General features: G+C 43.2%; 1 protein-coding gene across 4 annotated transcripts; it reads right to left on the bottom strand.

Annotated features, from left to right (window-relative positions):
• Window positions 1–4,065: 4,065 nt before the first annotated feature.
• LOC110503534 (hepatic and glial cell adhesion molecule) lies at window positions 4,066–10,543 on the bottom strand. 4 transcript variants are annotated; one of them, XM_090219095.1, is made up of 7 exons: window positions 9,812–10,543; window positions 7,916–8,259; window positions 7,115–7,396; window positions 6,260–6,353; window positions 5,715–5,806; window positions 5,396–5,475; window positions 4,066–5,285 (listed from the first exon to the last, which is right to left on the bottom strand). In XM_090219095.1, exons 1-7 carry the CDS (start codon window positions 10,177–10,179, stop codon window positions 4,953–4,955), a joined length of 1,593 nt encoding a protein of 530 aa, XP_090075221.1. In that variant the 5' UTR covers window positions 10,180–10,543; the 3' UTR covers window positions 4,066–4,952. The 4 variants fall into 4 exon arrangements, with proteins under 4 accessions (XP_090075221.1, XP_090075222.1, XP_090075223.1 ...); XM_090219096.1 differs by having other exon boundaries at window positions 7,916–8,263; window positions 9,812–10,527; XM_090219097.1 differs by having other exon boundaries at window positions 7,916–8,263; window positions 8,954–9,912.
• Between the last annotated feature and the right edge of the window lie 3,040 nt (window positions 10,544–13,583).

Here is a 13,583-nt window from a genome sequence, read left to right as displayed (position 1 = left end):
TATTTGGATGGCTCTGCTGTTATTTTAGTTATTTGGATGGCTCTGCTGTGTTGTAGCTGCACAATCCACGGTCACAAAGAAAGTCTTTATTTCATTTGAAGGCAGCATCCAAAAAGGTGGTTTGAGGTGAAGTGTGACCTTATTGTCCACATGTGGGGTCATCCAACAGCTAGAGCCATAGAGGTGAAAGCAGAGCTGTTTGTCCTCACACACACACACACACACACACACACACACACACACACACACACACGTATGTTCGCACACGCGCACACACACACACACACTTCTCCCTCTCCTCAACCCCTCATTGAAAATGAGACTAGCACATGGTTTAGTCAGACAAGTTCAGCAGCAGACAACTTGAAGTGATCTACCAGTCTTCCCATATCCATTTACTGTAACTCCCCTTTTCAACATCATATTTTCTGCTGTCACCATTGTAGGCCTACAGTAAGTATATATTGTGATAAAAGTCAATATCAATCAATATTCACTCTGGATTAAGAAATATGCTTATGGATAAACCCATGGGCTATTTGACCATTTCAAAATCAAATATACATTGCGGTCTAGTCGTCTATTCTCATTTCTCATTCGGGAATCAAACAGCCTTCGAAATTCAACAGAGCCAACCGAGTTCAATCAAGGTTAAGGTTAGCATTAGGGCCAACGATCCACAACACTGACTCACAAGAATGTCTTCATAAAGACATGGGCTTCTATTTGGCAATGCTCATGCTGTCACTGTCCTCCCCCTCTCTCACTATCTATCCCGCTGATTGAGAGTAGTGTGTGTGTGTGTGCATGCATGTGCATGCTTGCACTCCCATATGTGTGTGTGTGTGTGTGGTACGCTCACACTAGGCAGGGGAAAGCCTATTCCAACCATACAGGTCTGCTATAATTAATTGCCCCGAGGGAGGACTAACAGCCTCCTCCGCCTTGATTCACAGGGACGGATATGCCACTGACTGACTGACTCCTCAACACAACACAGGCCAGATAGAGCCACACGGACGGACGTAGCTGCTGTGACCAACCTGTCCCGAAGGTATAGGCCGCGAAGTACACATCACCTGAGTGGGAGAGGCAGAAAAGGCACACTGAGAGCTCAGACTAATACGGGAGATGAGAGATGGCTCCGTAGATCAAAGACAATGTTCCAGAACAACCAACTCAATCAAACAGAACCACTCTTCTGTATTTGCTTACAATGTTATATTGTGCCAGCCCAGCTCAGTAGCCTAGAGCGTTGTGTGGCCGGAGCCAAATTATATTTACAAATGGAACAGGAACAATTGGGCTGAGGATCAAAACCAGATACGTTTTCAACGCTTATGTAACTTGAGAGAAAGGAGCGTCACACCTTTCCGGGTAATCAGGGAGGCAGAATCAACGCAACAAAGGCGACGAAGTGCAAAGTGTGGTCCGATTTTCATGATAAAAGATGTACAGCTGGAGATCTGAGAGGAAGCCATTACCCTGATAATAAGGATGGAACATGGGCACCAACCAACCTCTCTCTCTCTTTCTCTCTATCTCTTTCTCTCTCTTGCTCCCGCGCTCTCTCCCTTTATCTCCTTCTCCTCATCCCTCTCTTTCTCTCTTGCTCCCCCCACCTCTCTCCTACTCTCACACTTTATCCTCACTCACTCACTCACTCACTCACTCACTCACTCACTCACTCTCTCTCTCTCTTACTCTCTCTTTCTCTCTCTCTCTCTCACTTACTCTCTCTTTCTCTCTCTCTCACTTACTCTCTCTTTCTCTCTCTCTCTCTCTCTCTCTCTCTCTCTCTCTCTCTCTCCCTCAGACCCCAACACAGCTCAGAAATATTGAACACTGCTCAGAAGCTCCTTTTATCTCCTTTCTCTCTCCTTTCTCCACATCCTTCATGTTTTGTGTCCTCATGTCTGGGAGGATGAAAGACTCTTATTTACCTATTCTTCCTCTTTGTCCTCCTCTGTAGCTATTGGATACATCAAGCACAGATACTGTCCTGTAGGTAAATCAGGGGTATCTTACTGCCTTAGGGCCATTTCTATAAAGAGGAGGGACATCTGTCAAACAACAATAAAATCAATGGCAACAACAACAACATAACACATGTACAATGGTACGAAGTCACCTAACAATTAAAGTTAATGAGACATTGCATAAACACATTGCATAAATACTATTAACTTTTAAGTCACAATTTTTCACTGAATTGTTATTTGCCCAGAATCTTTGTCGCTAATCAGAGACTAGCGTAAAGAGCATAATGGGGGCATAATCAGATGGAGGGCTTCTTTAATGGTCCTTGGGCTGGGGGACTACTGGACACCTTTTGTTATAGGTGAACTGGTCGAGAGCCTTCTACAAGGCTTTGGATAGGCCTACTGTTTGTCCACCAACAGAGCAATATAAAAGCTGTGGTCTTCACACGAGAAGCCTCTATGGAAGTAGCAGACTAAAGTTATTTCTGAGCTTGAAACACACCTCTATGGTACTGCATTTGCCTTGTGGTCCAAACTAAATATGTTGTGGGGGCATCCAAATGTCTTATACCGTTGTAATGGTCTGTTCCTGGGCTTGACGGAGCCATTGACCGCATGTCAGTGCAATTGTGCGCTGTGAAGTTCTGAAGGTAAATCAGCCCCCCCCCACCCCCCAAAATCTATTGATTTTGCCATGGGCTAGAGAGATCTTTTTGCAGTTTTAAAGCAAATCTTCTGCAGTTCTACACATTTTGCCATGGAGCAGCGAGAACATTTTGCGATTTTATTAGAAATTTCATGCAATTATACAAATTTTGCCATGTGGCAGAGATACATTTTTTCAGTTTTAAAGCTAATTTTCTGCAATTCTACAAATGTTGCCATGGCTTGGAGAAAACATTTTTCAGTTTTAAAGCTAATTTCCGGTAATCTACACATTTTGGTATGACTTAGGCCATGTTAATGATACAGTATCTGAGGGAGAGTGAATAATATAAATGAATGGGGGCGCCCTGCATGCCCGGTTGGTATTCGGCCATGACTACCACAAGTTTTAGATACCTGGCTAGACTAACTGAGGCTAATTGAGTGACTGTCAATGACTGACAAAACAAGAGAAAGACTGCTCGTGCACAACCAAATTTCAAACTTCCACCTTGTGTATTCTACTATTCTAACTCACAACAGTAAGTTGAGACCCAGACTGAGTCTTCCTAAAATAATATCTTATGTCGCATTATGCCTGGAAGCCGGCCCTGAGGTTAGCATGCTCCACTTGTAGGTCTTTTCAGCTGGGGCCTCAACCTTCATCTCAACCTCTGAAAGCACTTTAGACCTCTATTCAAGCTCAATCTACCAGTTAGTGTTCTGTAGCCTTTAGTGTTGGAGTGCAGGTCTCCATTTTAAACCCAGTGATTGACCCAGGGGTCTCATCAGTTTGATTAGAAGTATCCACCCCGTAACAGTCAAGAGCGCTGGTCTATGATTAGAGATATACCGGTAGGGTAGGCCCTCTGTATAATCACAGACCTCGTCATCCCGGTCATGAACAATTTTGACTCTGGCCCAAGGCTGTGTTACAGACTATGAAATCAAATGCAAATTTGAATGTGATAGTTGGCAAAAACAACATAGGTTACTACGGTAATCACTGTGTTCTGTGTGTGAAATTCCCTACTGCTTAGATATACTACAGCTAAAAGCATTTGAGAGAGCATACAGAGCAAAGCTATCTCATCTATAGAAGGCATGTGGGTGGGTGGGGGGGTTGTATCTTGTAAAATGTATTAGGGATTTGTAACTGTGTTTTTGTGTATTGTGTTTTTTCTTAGATGTAGTAGTTTTTCAACATTTTGTTATTTTTTTTACATTTCTTAATGACAATTGGAAAAATAGCCCTTTGTGGGCTGAAAGAGATCCCAATAAAATCAAACCTTCCGCTGTTGCACTTCTTAGGAAAAACACAGAAAACTGACCTTGGGCATCACCTACTGGACACATGAAGGACTTGCAGACTGGCATGCAGCTAGTATTGAAAATAAATAACAGTTTTTATGGTGTTGAACGGGTAAAAGTAAAACTATTTTATGGTATTTTCCAACATAGCATTTATTGTTTGATTTTTGAGGTTATAAAAGGGCATACTTCATTTTGAAACATGGACTAGAAAGACGGTTTTAGGATTAAATGTTATTTTGAAAAAATGTATTTGGAGGTAAAAGGTCCCCAAAACAATTCTAAGAACATTACATACACTATTGACATATGTACATTATGAGTCCAAGGCTTATGTTGTCAGTTTCTTTGTGACGCCCTTCCCCATTACCTCTACTGGAAGTAGCAAATCAAACAAATTTGTGACAAATAAAATTTGATTTGAAATTGCACTCCACGCATTATCATTACCTTAACTTTCAAGTAATAACATATTCAGATCCCAGTGTAAATTGACTGTGGCCATTTACATCCCCCTTGCTCCTTACCATGTGGCAACTGCCATACATTGCTTGCCCCCCAAAAATTATTGGTGGATACTGTACTAGAAAGGTGTGTGGAGATGTTACATGAGTTCATCAGAATAGCCACGGGGGTTAGCCTGGTCCCAGATCTGTATGTGTTCTGACTATCATCGTCACCACAGCAGAGAGGAGTTGGCTAAAGCACAAAGTGATCTAGAGTCAGGCTACATGGAGGCCATTGGTCCAAGTTGATTCACACCTGAAGCAATCTCACAGCGGCGTTGTGCAGTATGAACGATGTTTCATGTTTTTAAACCTTGGTGGGGAAAATGAACAACGTATCCAGGGGTATAGGAAAACCATGATCAGAGCAGTTGATCCTGGTGTAACAAATATCTTTACACCAAAACTCAACTAAACAGACAAGATAATGCACACATGTCCATGGATAGATGTGGATGAATTCTACAGGTGAAGCAGTGATAGGTGAGTGGGGGTGGTCATTCAGACATTAATCCTGGTCGTCGGCCTCTGGGATGGCCGGGGGCTCCTCTGTCTGTCGATTGGAGGGGATGCCCACAGGAGGGCGAAGTTTATGCCCAGAGCTCTGAACATGTGGAGGTGAACCAGGCGGAGTTGAGGGCATGACAGGTGGCTGGCCAGGGGGCCTGAGTGGGGTGGTAGGGGGCGAGGGCACAGGGGTATGGGGATATTTTCGGACAGGCCGAGTGGGTGCCTCGGGTGAGTGGGAGGACAGTGGGAGGGGGCTGGGGTAACCGGGCGGGGCGAGGACTGAGAGGCTGATGGAGTTGGCTGAATACTCGTCCTCACTTTTGAGACTGTCCTGGAACAACAACAATGAAGGAATATATTTAAGCAGAAAAGATGAAGGGAAAACTAGCAACATTCTTTAAAATAATCAAGTCTTTGTAAATTGAAAAATCTGTAACTTACATCTTCATTGAGAACGTAAAGAGCCATTGGGCTCCTACGGCCAGGTGTTCCATGGGCTATTGTTGTTGGCACCACATCAACTGCAAATGAAAAAATGTGTGAAACAACTGCACAAACTGAGTGTAGGACTACTCTGCAAAAAAATGTGTACTGACTATAACTTTGCCATGAAATCTGTCCATCTACAAAGGTTTGCGTTCAAATATCTGAAATAGGAAGAATGAATAAATTAACTAAATAATTAGCGTGGAGAACAAAGAAAATCACACAATCAAAAAGAACCTGACTGCCAAAAGCTCACATCCCTCTCTCCCCTTACCCTCGTGACTGACGTCACGCCTGACGTCACAACGCTCTACATATACCGGAGATCTCTGCAACGCGGCTGCCATGGCAGCCCGCCGCTTCTTCCTTAACCCCAACCAGAGACAAATAGGAGATGAGCGTTTCGCATGTATACTCGTGTAGTGCCCATTTACATTCAGTTTCTGTTTCCTTCAAGAACATGTAAGCCCAATTGTTTTTAAAATTACTCCATACAGTGTAAATCTAGCCTGGTCGCAGATCTGCTTGTGCTGTATAGCCACACCATTGACAATGACTATAGGAGTAGGCTATACAGCACAAACAGCTCTGGCACCAGGCTAGTGAGACACCGTTATCATTGCATTGTAGACAAGAGGATAGAATCCATCCCAGACGATACTAGCAGTGTCAGAACCTGTAACATTGGACGCAGAGTAGTAGAGAGCAGGGCCAGGGCATTAAGATTCTAGCCGCCTGCTCCTTGCCTAGTGCTTAGTTCTGGCTCCCGAGACATATCAAAGCAAATAGGGAGATGGAGGCACAATGTGGAGCTCTTACTTTCTGGAGGGCTTCCAGCAGGCGCACACTGTCACCAGGGTGATGAGGAGGAAAATGCCCCCGGTGGTGAGGATGATATACAGGGAACTCCGTCCTAGCAAAGGAAGGAATCCTATGGTCAACAGAGTAGTCCTTTCTCAAACACCGCAAGCACTTCACCACTGTCCAAGCGAAGAATCCTCTCGGACTAGACAAAGATGTCACCTCTAGGCTCTGGAAATGAGCTACACTCTCCTCTTTCTCTACTATAGGGCTCTCTTTACGCACTCCACTTTAGAACTGTTAGTGGAGGCCCAAATAACATCAAATAAAATGGAAGCGTTGCAGAATGAGTTAAAATGCTAGGTTCTACTAGCCTGGTACTGGACTAGACAGCACAAACAGATCTGGAACCAAGCTAAGGATTTCCAGCACTAGCTGTGCCAGCCAAGTCTGTGTGTGAAAGTGGCTGCTTGTACAGGGCTGTATGTACGGAGAGAATATAGGACCCTCACTGGGCTAGCTGATATTTTGTCACACGTCCCAAATGGCACCATATTCCCTTTATAGTGCACTACTTTGGATCATGGTCAAAAGTAGTGCACTACAAATGGAATAGGGTACCATTTGGTACACATCCCTTGTCCCTGTAAGGCCAATAATGAAGTAAGAATTAGTCTGCTCCACTGGGGCAAGACCTCAGCTCCTGGACATCATAAATAACTTGCTTTTCACTGGTCTGGTCCGGTCGGTCGGTCAATTTAGTTTCTTCAGAATTAACTTGTATCTCAACCTTTCTCTGACAGGTACATGCTGAAGCAATCAATATAAATATGCTTGCTAAGGAGCAAGTACTACAACTGTGGTTCTACTTACTGTAGACGGTGAGTTTGACGGGCACACTCCTCATGCTGCTTATTGGGTTCTCCACTGTACAGCTGTAGAAGTCATCGTCTGACATCAGCACCCGGGCGATGGTCAGATACTTCATGTCATGTGACAGGAGCAAGCGGGAGTCATTGGTCAGCACATTTCCCCCTTTCAGCCAGCCATAGGTGGGCTTGGTGCCATCGCCGTGGGAACAGTGTAAGGTGAAGAGTTCACTCAACTCCAGCACCGAGGAGGCTATCATTTGGACGAAGGGTCTGGACACAGGTACTGTGGGGACAATACACAACAGCATGTCAAATAGATGATCTACAGGAGACATAACCAGTTTATATAGTATGGCATTTGCTTATACCAGTAAATTATTTGTGAAGAAATAACAAGCTACCTACTCTTTAAAAAGTAGGCCTTCGAAATAACTTATAAAGGTATAAGATATACTAAGATATAAGATATACTTTGTTTAAAGTATGGCCACACTTTTTAGCCTTGCACCTCAGTCTGGGATAGCATCATGTGATGTAAATTCACTAAGGTAAATAGTTGGTCAGTTGTTGGACTGTTTATTTGATATGTCAGCCTGAGCAGTATTGTAAACACAATCTCAATTATTGAAATAAACTAAATATGCCATTTAGCAGAAACTTTTATCCAAAGCGACTTACAGTCACGCGTGCCTAAATATTTTACATACTGTGTGTATGGGTGATCCTGGGAATCTATAACCCACTATCCTGGCGTTGCAAGCGCCATGCTCTACCAAATGATCTACAGAGGAAGCTTTCCTACCATCTACGGTGAGGTTGATGTTGCGCTCCGCAGTGAAGGGATCGTCTGTGATGGAGATCTCCACTTCGTAGGCCCCCTCGTCAGACAGCTGCAGGTTGTGGAGGAGCAAGGTGCCGTTTTCAAACACCATGATGCGGTCCCTGTACTCGGGCCGCAGGTTCCCGATGATGCTGGTGCCTATGGACTGGACTACGGTGATGGGCTGCTGCTTGTCCCTCTTCAGCTGCCACTTGATGACCGGTTGGTCAGAGCTAGTGCTGGTGTAGCTGACGGAGAGGAGGGCCTCTCCACCCAACGTGCCTCGGACCAGATGAGCCTGACTGGTGATGTTGACGCCGGCCACTCTGACTGCATGGACACAGTCCAACACAAGATGTTCAGTGAACACTGTGGCAGACTATACAGTGCAGGATATAGTGATCACGTGTAAGTGGTTCATTACTCTAAGCAGAGTGATCTACTCTAGTATAAGGTCCTAATAACGAGTCTGGAACTTTCTGATGTTTTGTATTTTGTCTTTATATGCCATTCACAGATATACAGTATTAAATAAAGTCAGATATGGGTCTAAAGTTTCCACTCCAATCCCTAAATGAGTCCAGAAGTAGACTTTTCAAATCAAGACTACTCAAAATCCAGTTAAATCTACAAGCGAAAACAGCGCCCTCAAACGTCCTCATTATTACCGCAATCAATCATTCAGTGAAAATTCAATAACGGGTAAGGACCTCTCCAAACAAGCCCAACGTATTTCATCTGTTTTGATTTGTGGATCATTAATGGATCCCCCTTCAGCATACAGGAGGATGGCTTACAACATAACCCGCATATCATCCCTTAGAGTCTAGTTCTGCCCTGGAAACCACACACAGTAATGCCATTATACTCACAGCGGAGTTTCCTATAAGTCACCACATCCTTGACCACATGTAGCCATAGGCTAGAGCCACTGATGGGCACTGTACCTAATGGATGGGCTGTTGCATGTCATGCTGGGGCAATAGAGAGAGAGAGAGAGAGAGAGCGTCTGGCACCGACCTTCCTCGGCCACAGCTCTGCTCCCTGTAGCGTGTCTGCATGGCATCGCTCGATCGCCGTGGCAACAATTTTCAGCCTGAAGGAGGTTGCCGGGAGAGGCAGACAAAGGCCAGGATTGTTGGCCTGATTTCCTCCCTCCCGTGGTATAAAAAGCCACTGGGAGAGACATGCTCTTTGTGATTGTAGAAGCAGGAGACACAAGGGTTCAGTGATTCTGCTAATAGTGGATGGTCACAATGACACAACAGACAGCCACACAGCAGAAGCAGGCTGAGCCAGGCTCCTAATGCAGAGACACCACCACCACCTCCACTGCTGCTTGGGCTCCAACTCCAAGACCCCCAAAGCCTCTTCTCGTAATATAATAATTGTTAACCTATACTTCCAATAACAGCTCAGCTCACCCAGGTTCCTTTTACTACAGCTGTATGGCTCAATAGACCTGTGGCTTGGAGCTAATCTACACAGAGGGTACACCAGAACAAAACAATTCTCACTGCCTGGGCCAAGGAAATATGTTGTTTAGCACTTAGCCTACTTTAACATAGTATTTCATTAATTGATCAAGTACATAACGGAATAATGGTTACAACCAAATTCTGTATAACAAAACAAATGTGAAACAACCTGTGAATTGAAATAAGAAAGCTATGTAAAATCTCAAATATCTACACTATTACCTGACTACTATGTGATAAACATATTTGCCAATATAGTCACATATCTATTCATTCAAACTACTCTTACTTTAAACTTATTTCCTGACTCAGCCACTAGATCTTTTCCACATTGTGTTTCCCAAAAAAAGCAAGTCGTAAAGTTTGAAAGCCTCTTCTCGTAATACAATAATACACTTACCTGCCTGGAAAAAAAGGAGTAGGCCGAAGAGTGAAAATAGTGAAGGAATAGATGTTTCTTCTTTCAAGGAAGTCTTCCTCCTCTCCCCCTTCATCTTGGGTAAAGCGCTGAGTCCCTCTCCCACCCAATGAGCATGATTTGTCCACTCCAGGCACGTCCTTGAGAATGCACAAGACTGCAAAACTGGGCTCAGTTGCCTGCCTGCTCTTAACCACAACACTCAGGATCCCAGCATGAACAAAAGCACTGAGTGTGTGTGTGTGTGTGTGTGTGTGTATCCTCAGCTTTCTTAGACATAGAGATAGATAAATAAGCACCGTTGTTTTATTTATTATGGTGGGTGGCCGAAGAACATAGCTATATTTCATTGTTGCTCTTTTCTGCACTGCAAATTCTATGGCTGTCAAATTTGCTATTACCAATGACGAGTTCACATATTTCAAGCATATGTATATGGTTTCAATAGATTTCAAAATATAGTGCAATAGAAAACAAGGGTATTCAGTAACAGTACCTTGATTGTCCTTCCTACAGTGCTGCTCAGAATTGTTCAATAAACCAAAGGCTTTATAAAAGGACCCAAATCATAGAAACAGAATGACTGCTCTTAAAAAACAACTAACCCCTCTCCCCAACTACTGTCCCCACCCCCTGCCAACCCCCCTCCAGACTCACACTCTAAATGAGAGCAACACTGATTATGTATTAGTCCACACAAACTGTTTTGCAACTAAAAACAAGTTATTATTTTTGGACAAATCTAGGTTAGTCCCTCCCTGTTACGGCCTGTTTGCTTCCATTTGGTTCTTAGTTAATACACCGCATATGTAAGAGGGAAGAGAAGTATGGGAAGTACTCAAAAAAACAAACATGCAATGTGTTCCCAGTGTGGCCGCTAGGTGGTGCAATAAGAACAGAAAATCAAATGATCATTGCAGAAATAATACACTGGAGATATGAACAATAAAGGACACATTACGATAGATGTTGTTATAACATGTTTTGATATTTCTGATCATCTTATCATTGTAACAATACCTGCCATTCAGCTTCTTGTTGCAGCATGTACAATGCCGTTCAGACAAGTAAAAAGTAAGTTCTCTCTCTGACACTATTACAGTGCCTTCTGAAAGTATTCACACCCCTTGACTTTTTCCACATTTTGTTGTTACAGCTTGAATTTAAATGGATTAAATTTAAACGTTTTGTCACTGGCCTACACATAATACCCCATATTGTCAAAGTGGAATTAAAATCATAAAAAATCAAGTGATGGAATGTCTTGAGTCAATAAGTATTCAACCACTTTATTATGGCAAGCCTAAATAAGGTAAGGAGTACACGTTTTATTAACAAGTCACATAATAAGTTGCATGGACTCACTCTGTCTGCAATAATAGTGTTTAACATATTATTTTAATGACTGCGTCATCTCTGTACACCACACATACAATTATCTGTAAGGTCCCTCAGTCGAGCAGTGGATTTCAAACACAGATTAAACAACAAAGACCAGGGAGGTTTTCCAATGCCTCACAAAGAAGGGCACCTATTGGTAGATGGGCAAAAAGAGAATGAAAAGCAGACATGCAATATCCCTTTGGATGGTGTATCATTACACCCCATCACTACAAAGATGCAGGCTTCCTTCCTAACTCAGTTGCCGGAGAGGAAGGAAACCACTCAGGGATTTCACCATGAGGCCAATGGTGACTTTAAAACTGTTACATAGTTGAATGGCTGTGATAGGAGAAAACTGAGGTTGGTTCAACAGCATTGTAGTTACTCCACTATACTAACCTAATTGACAGAGTGAAAAGAAGGAAGCTTGTGCGGAATCAAAATATTCCAAAACATGCATCCTGTTTCCAACAAGGCACTAAAGTAATACTGCAAAGAGTGTGGCAAAGCAATTCACTTTTTGCCTTGAATGCAAAATGTTATGTTTGGGGCAAATCCAATACAACACATTACCGAGTAGCATTCTTCACATTTTAGAGCACGGCGTTGGCTGCATAATATGGGTATGCTTGTAATCGTTAAGGACGGGGGAGTTTTTCAGGATAAAAAGTAAATGGAATGGAGCTAAGCAAAGGCAAAATCCTTGAGGAAAAACTGGTTCAGTCTGTTTTCCACCAGACAGACACTGGGAGATTAATTCCCCTTTCAGCAATAACCTAAAACACAAGGCCAAATCTCCACTGGAGTTGCTTACCAAGAAGACAGTGAATGTTCCTGAGTGGCCGAATTATAGTTTTGACTGAAATCTGCTTGAAAATCTATTGCAAGACCTGAAAATGGTTGTCCAGCAATGAGCAACAACCAATTTGACAGAGCTTGAAGATAGCTCTAAGAGACTTACCCAGAAAGAATCACAGCTGTAATCGCTGGCAAAGGTGATTCTAACATGGGGTTGCATACTTATCTAATCAAGATGTATTAGTGTTTTCTTTTTCATATATATATATATATATATATATATATATATATTTTAATGTCTTCCACTTTGACATTGCAGATTACAAAAATGGACAATTACATCTATTATTGTTATAGGGGCTCCTGAGTGGCGCAGCGATCTAAGGCACTGCATCTCTTTAAGGTTCTGTATTTATTTTCTTCGTCAATCTTGTGTTCTGTTTCGTTGTGTTCTTGAACACAACCCTGTTTCTTTTTTTTTCTTTTTACCCCTTTTTCTCCCCAGTTTCATGGTATCCAATTGTTTTTAGTAGCTACTATCTTGTCTCATCGCTACAACTCCAGTACGGGCTCGGGGAGAGACGAAGGTTGAACTGCTTCTTAACACAGCGCATCCAACCCGGAAGCCAGCCGCACCAATGTGTAGGAGGAAACACCGTGCACCTGGCAACCTTGGTTAGCGCGCACTGCGCGCCACAGGAGTCGCTGGTGCGCGATGAGACAAGGACATCCCTCCCCTAACCCTGTTTCTTTGTGTCCTGAACACAGTCCTGACTTTCATTTTTGTTCATTGATTTTACCTGTGTTAGTTACTCACCTGGTTTCATCAGATCCTTATTTAGTTCAGCTCATTATGTTTGTGCCTTTGTGAGGTATTGTTAGTTTTGACTCTACTAAGCCTTTCCCTAGCTCATTTGTGAGAACCAGTTATAGCCTTCAGCCCTAGTTTTGATTTACCTGCCTGTTTGCCTACCTGTGTGTGACCATTGCCTGCCTGTGACCACGGCTCCTGCCTTCTGCGATGGCAAAATAAACACCTGCCAAACTCTGCGTGTGAATCTACACCTTTTTTCTCCCTGAGTAATCATTACAATCTCAGTGCTGGAAGCGTTACTACAGACCTTGGTCCGATTCCAGACTGTGTCACAGCCGGCCGCGATTGGGAGTCCCGTAGTGCGGCATACAATTGGCCCATCGTCGTCTGCGTTAGAGTTTGGCTGGGGTAGGCCGTAATTGGAGGAATAAGTGATATAAGCGGACACTTAGGGCCTCCGGCCGTTTACTTTATAAAACATTTGAATTAATGTTGAGAGTTAAAATAATAGAATACACAAGGTGTAAGTTTGAAATCTGGTTTTGCATCAGCAGTTTTTCTAGAGTTTTTCCAGTCACTAAGAGTCACTCAATTATCCATGTCAGCTAAAATGTTTTTGATTGTTAAGTTAATCTAGCTAGTTATCTAAACTTGCATGTCCGAATACCGACCGAATGCCCAGGGGCCCTGACCTACTGGAGGCCCCCATTGATTTTGTTATTCACTCACTCAGATATCATTAGCATGGCATACGTTATG

Source organism: Oncorhynchus mykiss, chromosome 24, assembly GCF_057628025.1.
Source record: "Oncorhynchus mykiss isolate SJ-2025 chromosome 24, ASM5762802v1, whole genome shotgun sequence".
Lineage (NCBI taxonomy): Eukaryota > Metazoa > Chordata > Actinopteri > Salmoniformes > Salmonidae > Oncorhynchus > Oncorhynchus mykiss.
This window is presented reverse-complemented; position numbering and strand designations above follow the sequence as displayed.

Excerpts from the sequence above, each read along its gene's own strand:
- LOC110503534 (XM_090219095.1), bottom strand. The coding sequence starts at position 10,179 with ATGAAATATAGCTATGTTCTTCGGCCACCCACCATAATAAATAAAACA. Across the intron at positions 6,354-7,114 it reads CGTCAAACTCACCGTCTACA|GACGGAGTTCCCTGTATATC; the intron begins GTAAGTAGAACC and ends TTCCTTTGCTAG. Across the intron at positions 5,807-6,259 it reads TGCTGGAAGCCCTCCAGAAA|GAAGAAGCGGCGGGCTGCCA; the intron begins GTAAGAGCTCCA and ends GTTGGGGTTAAG.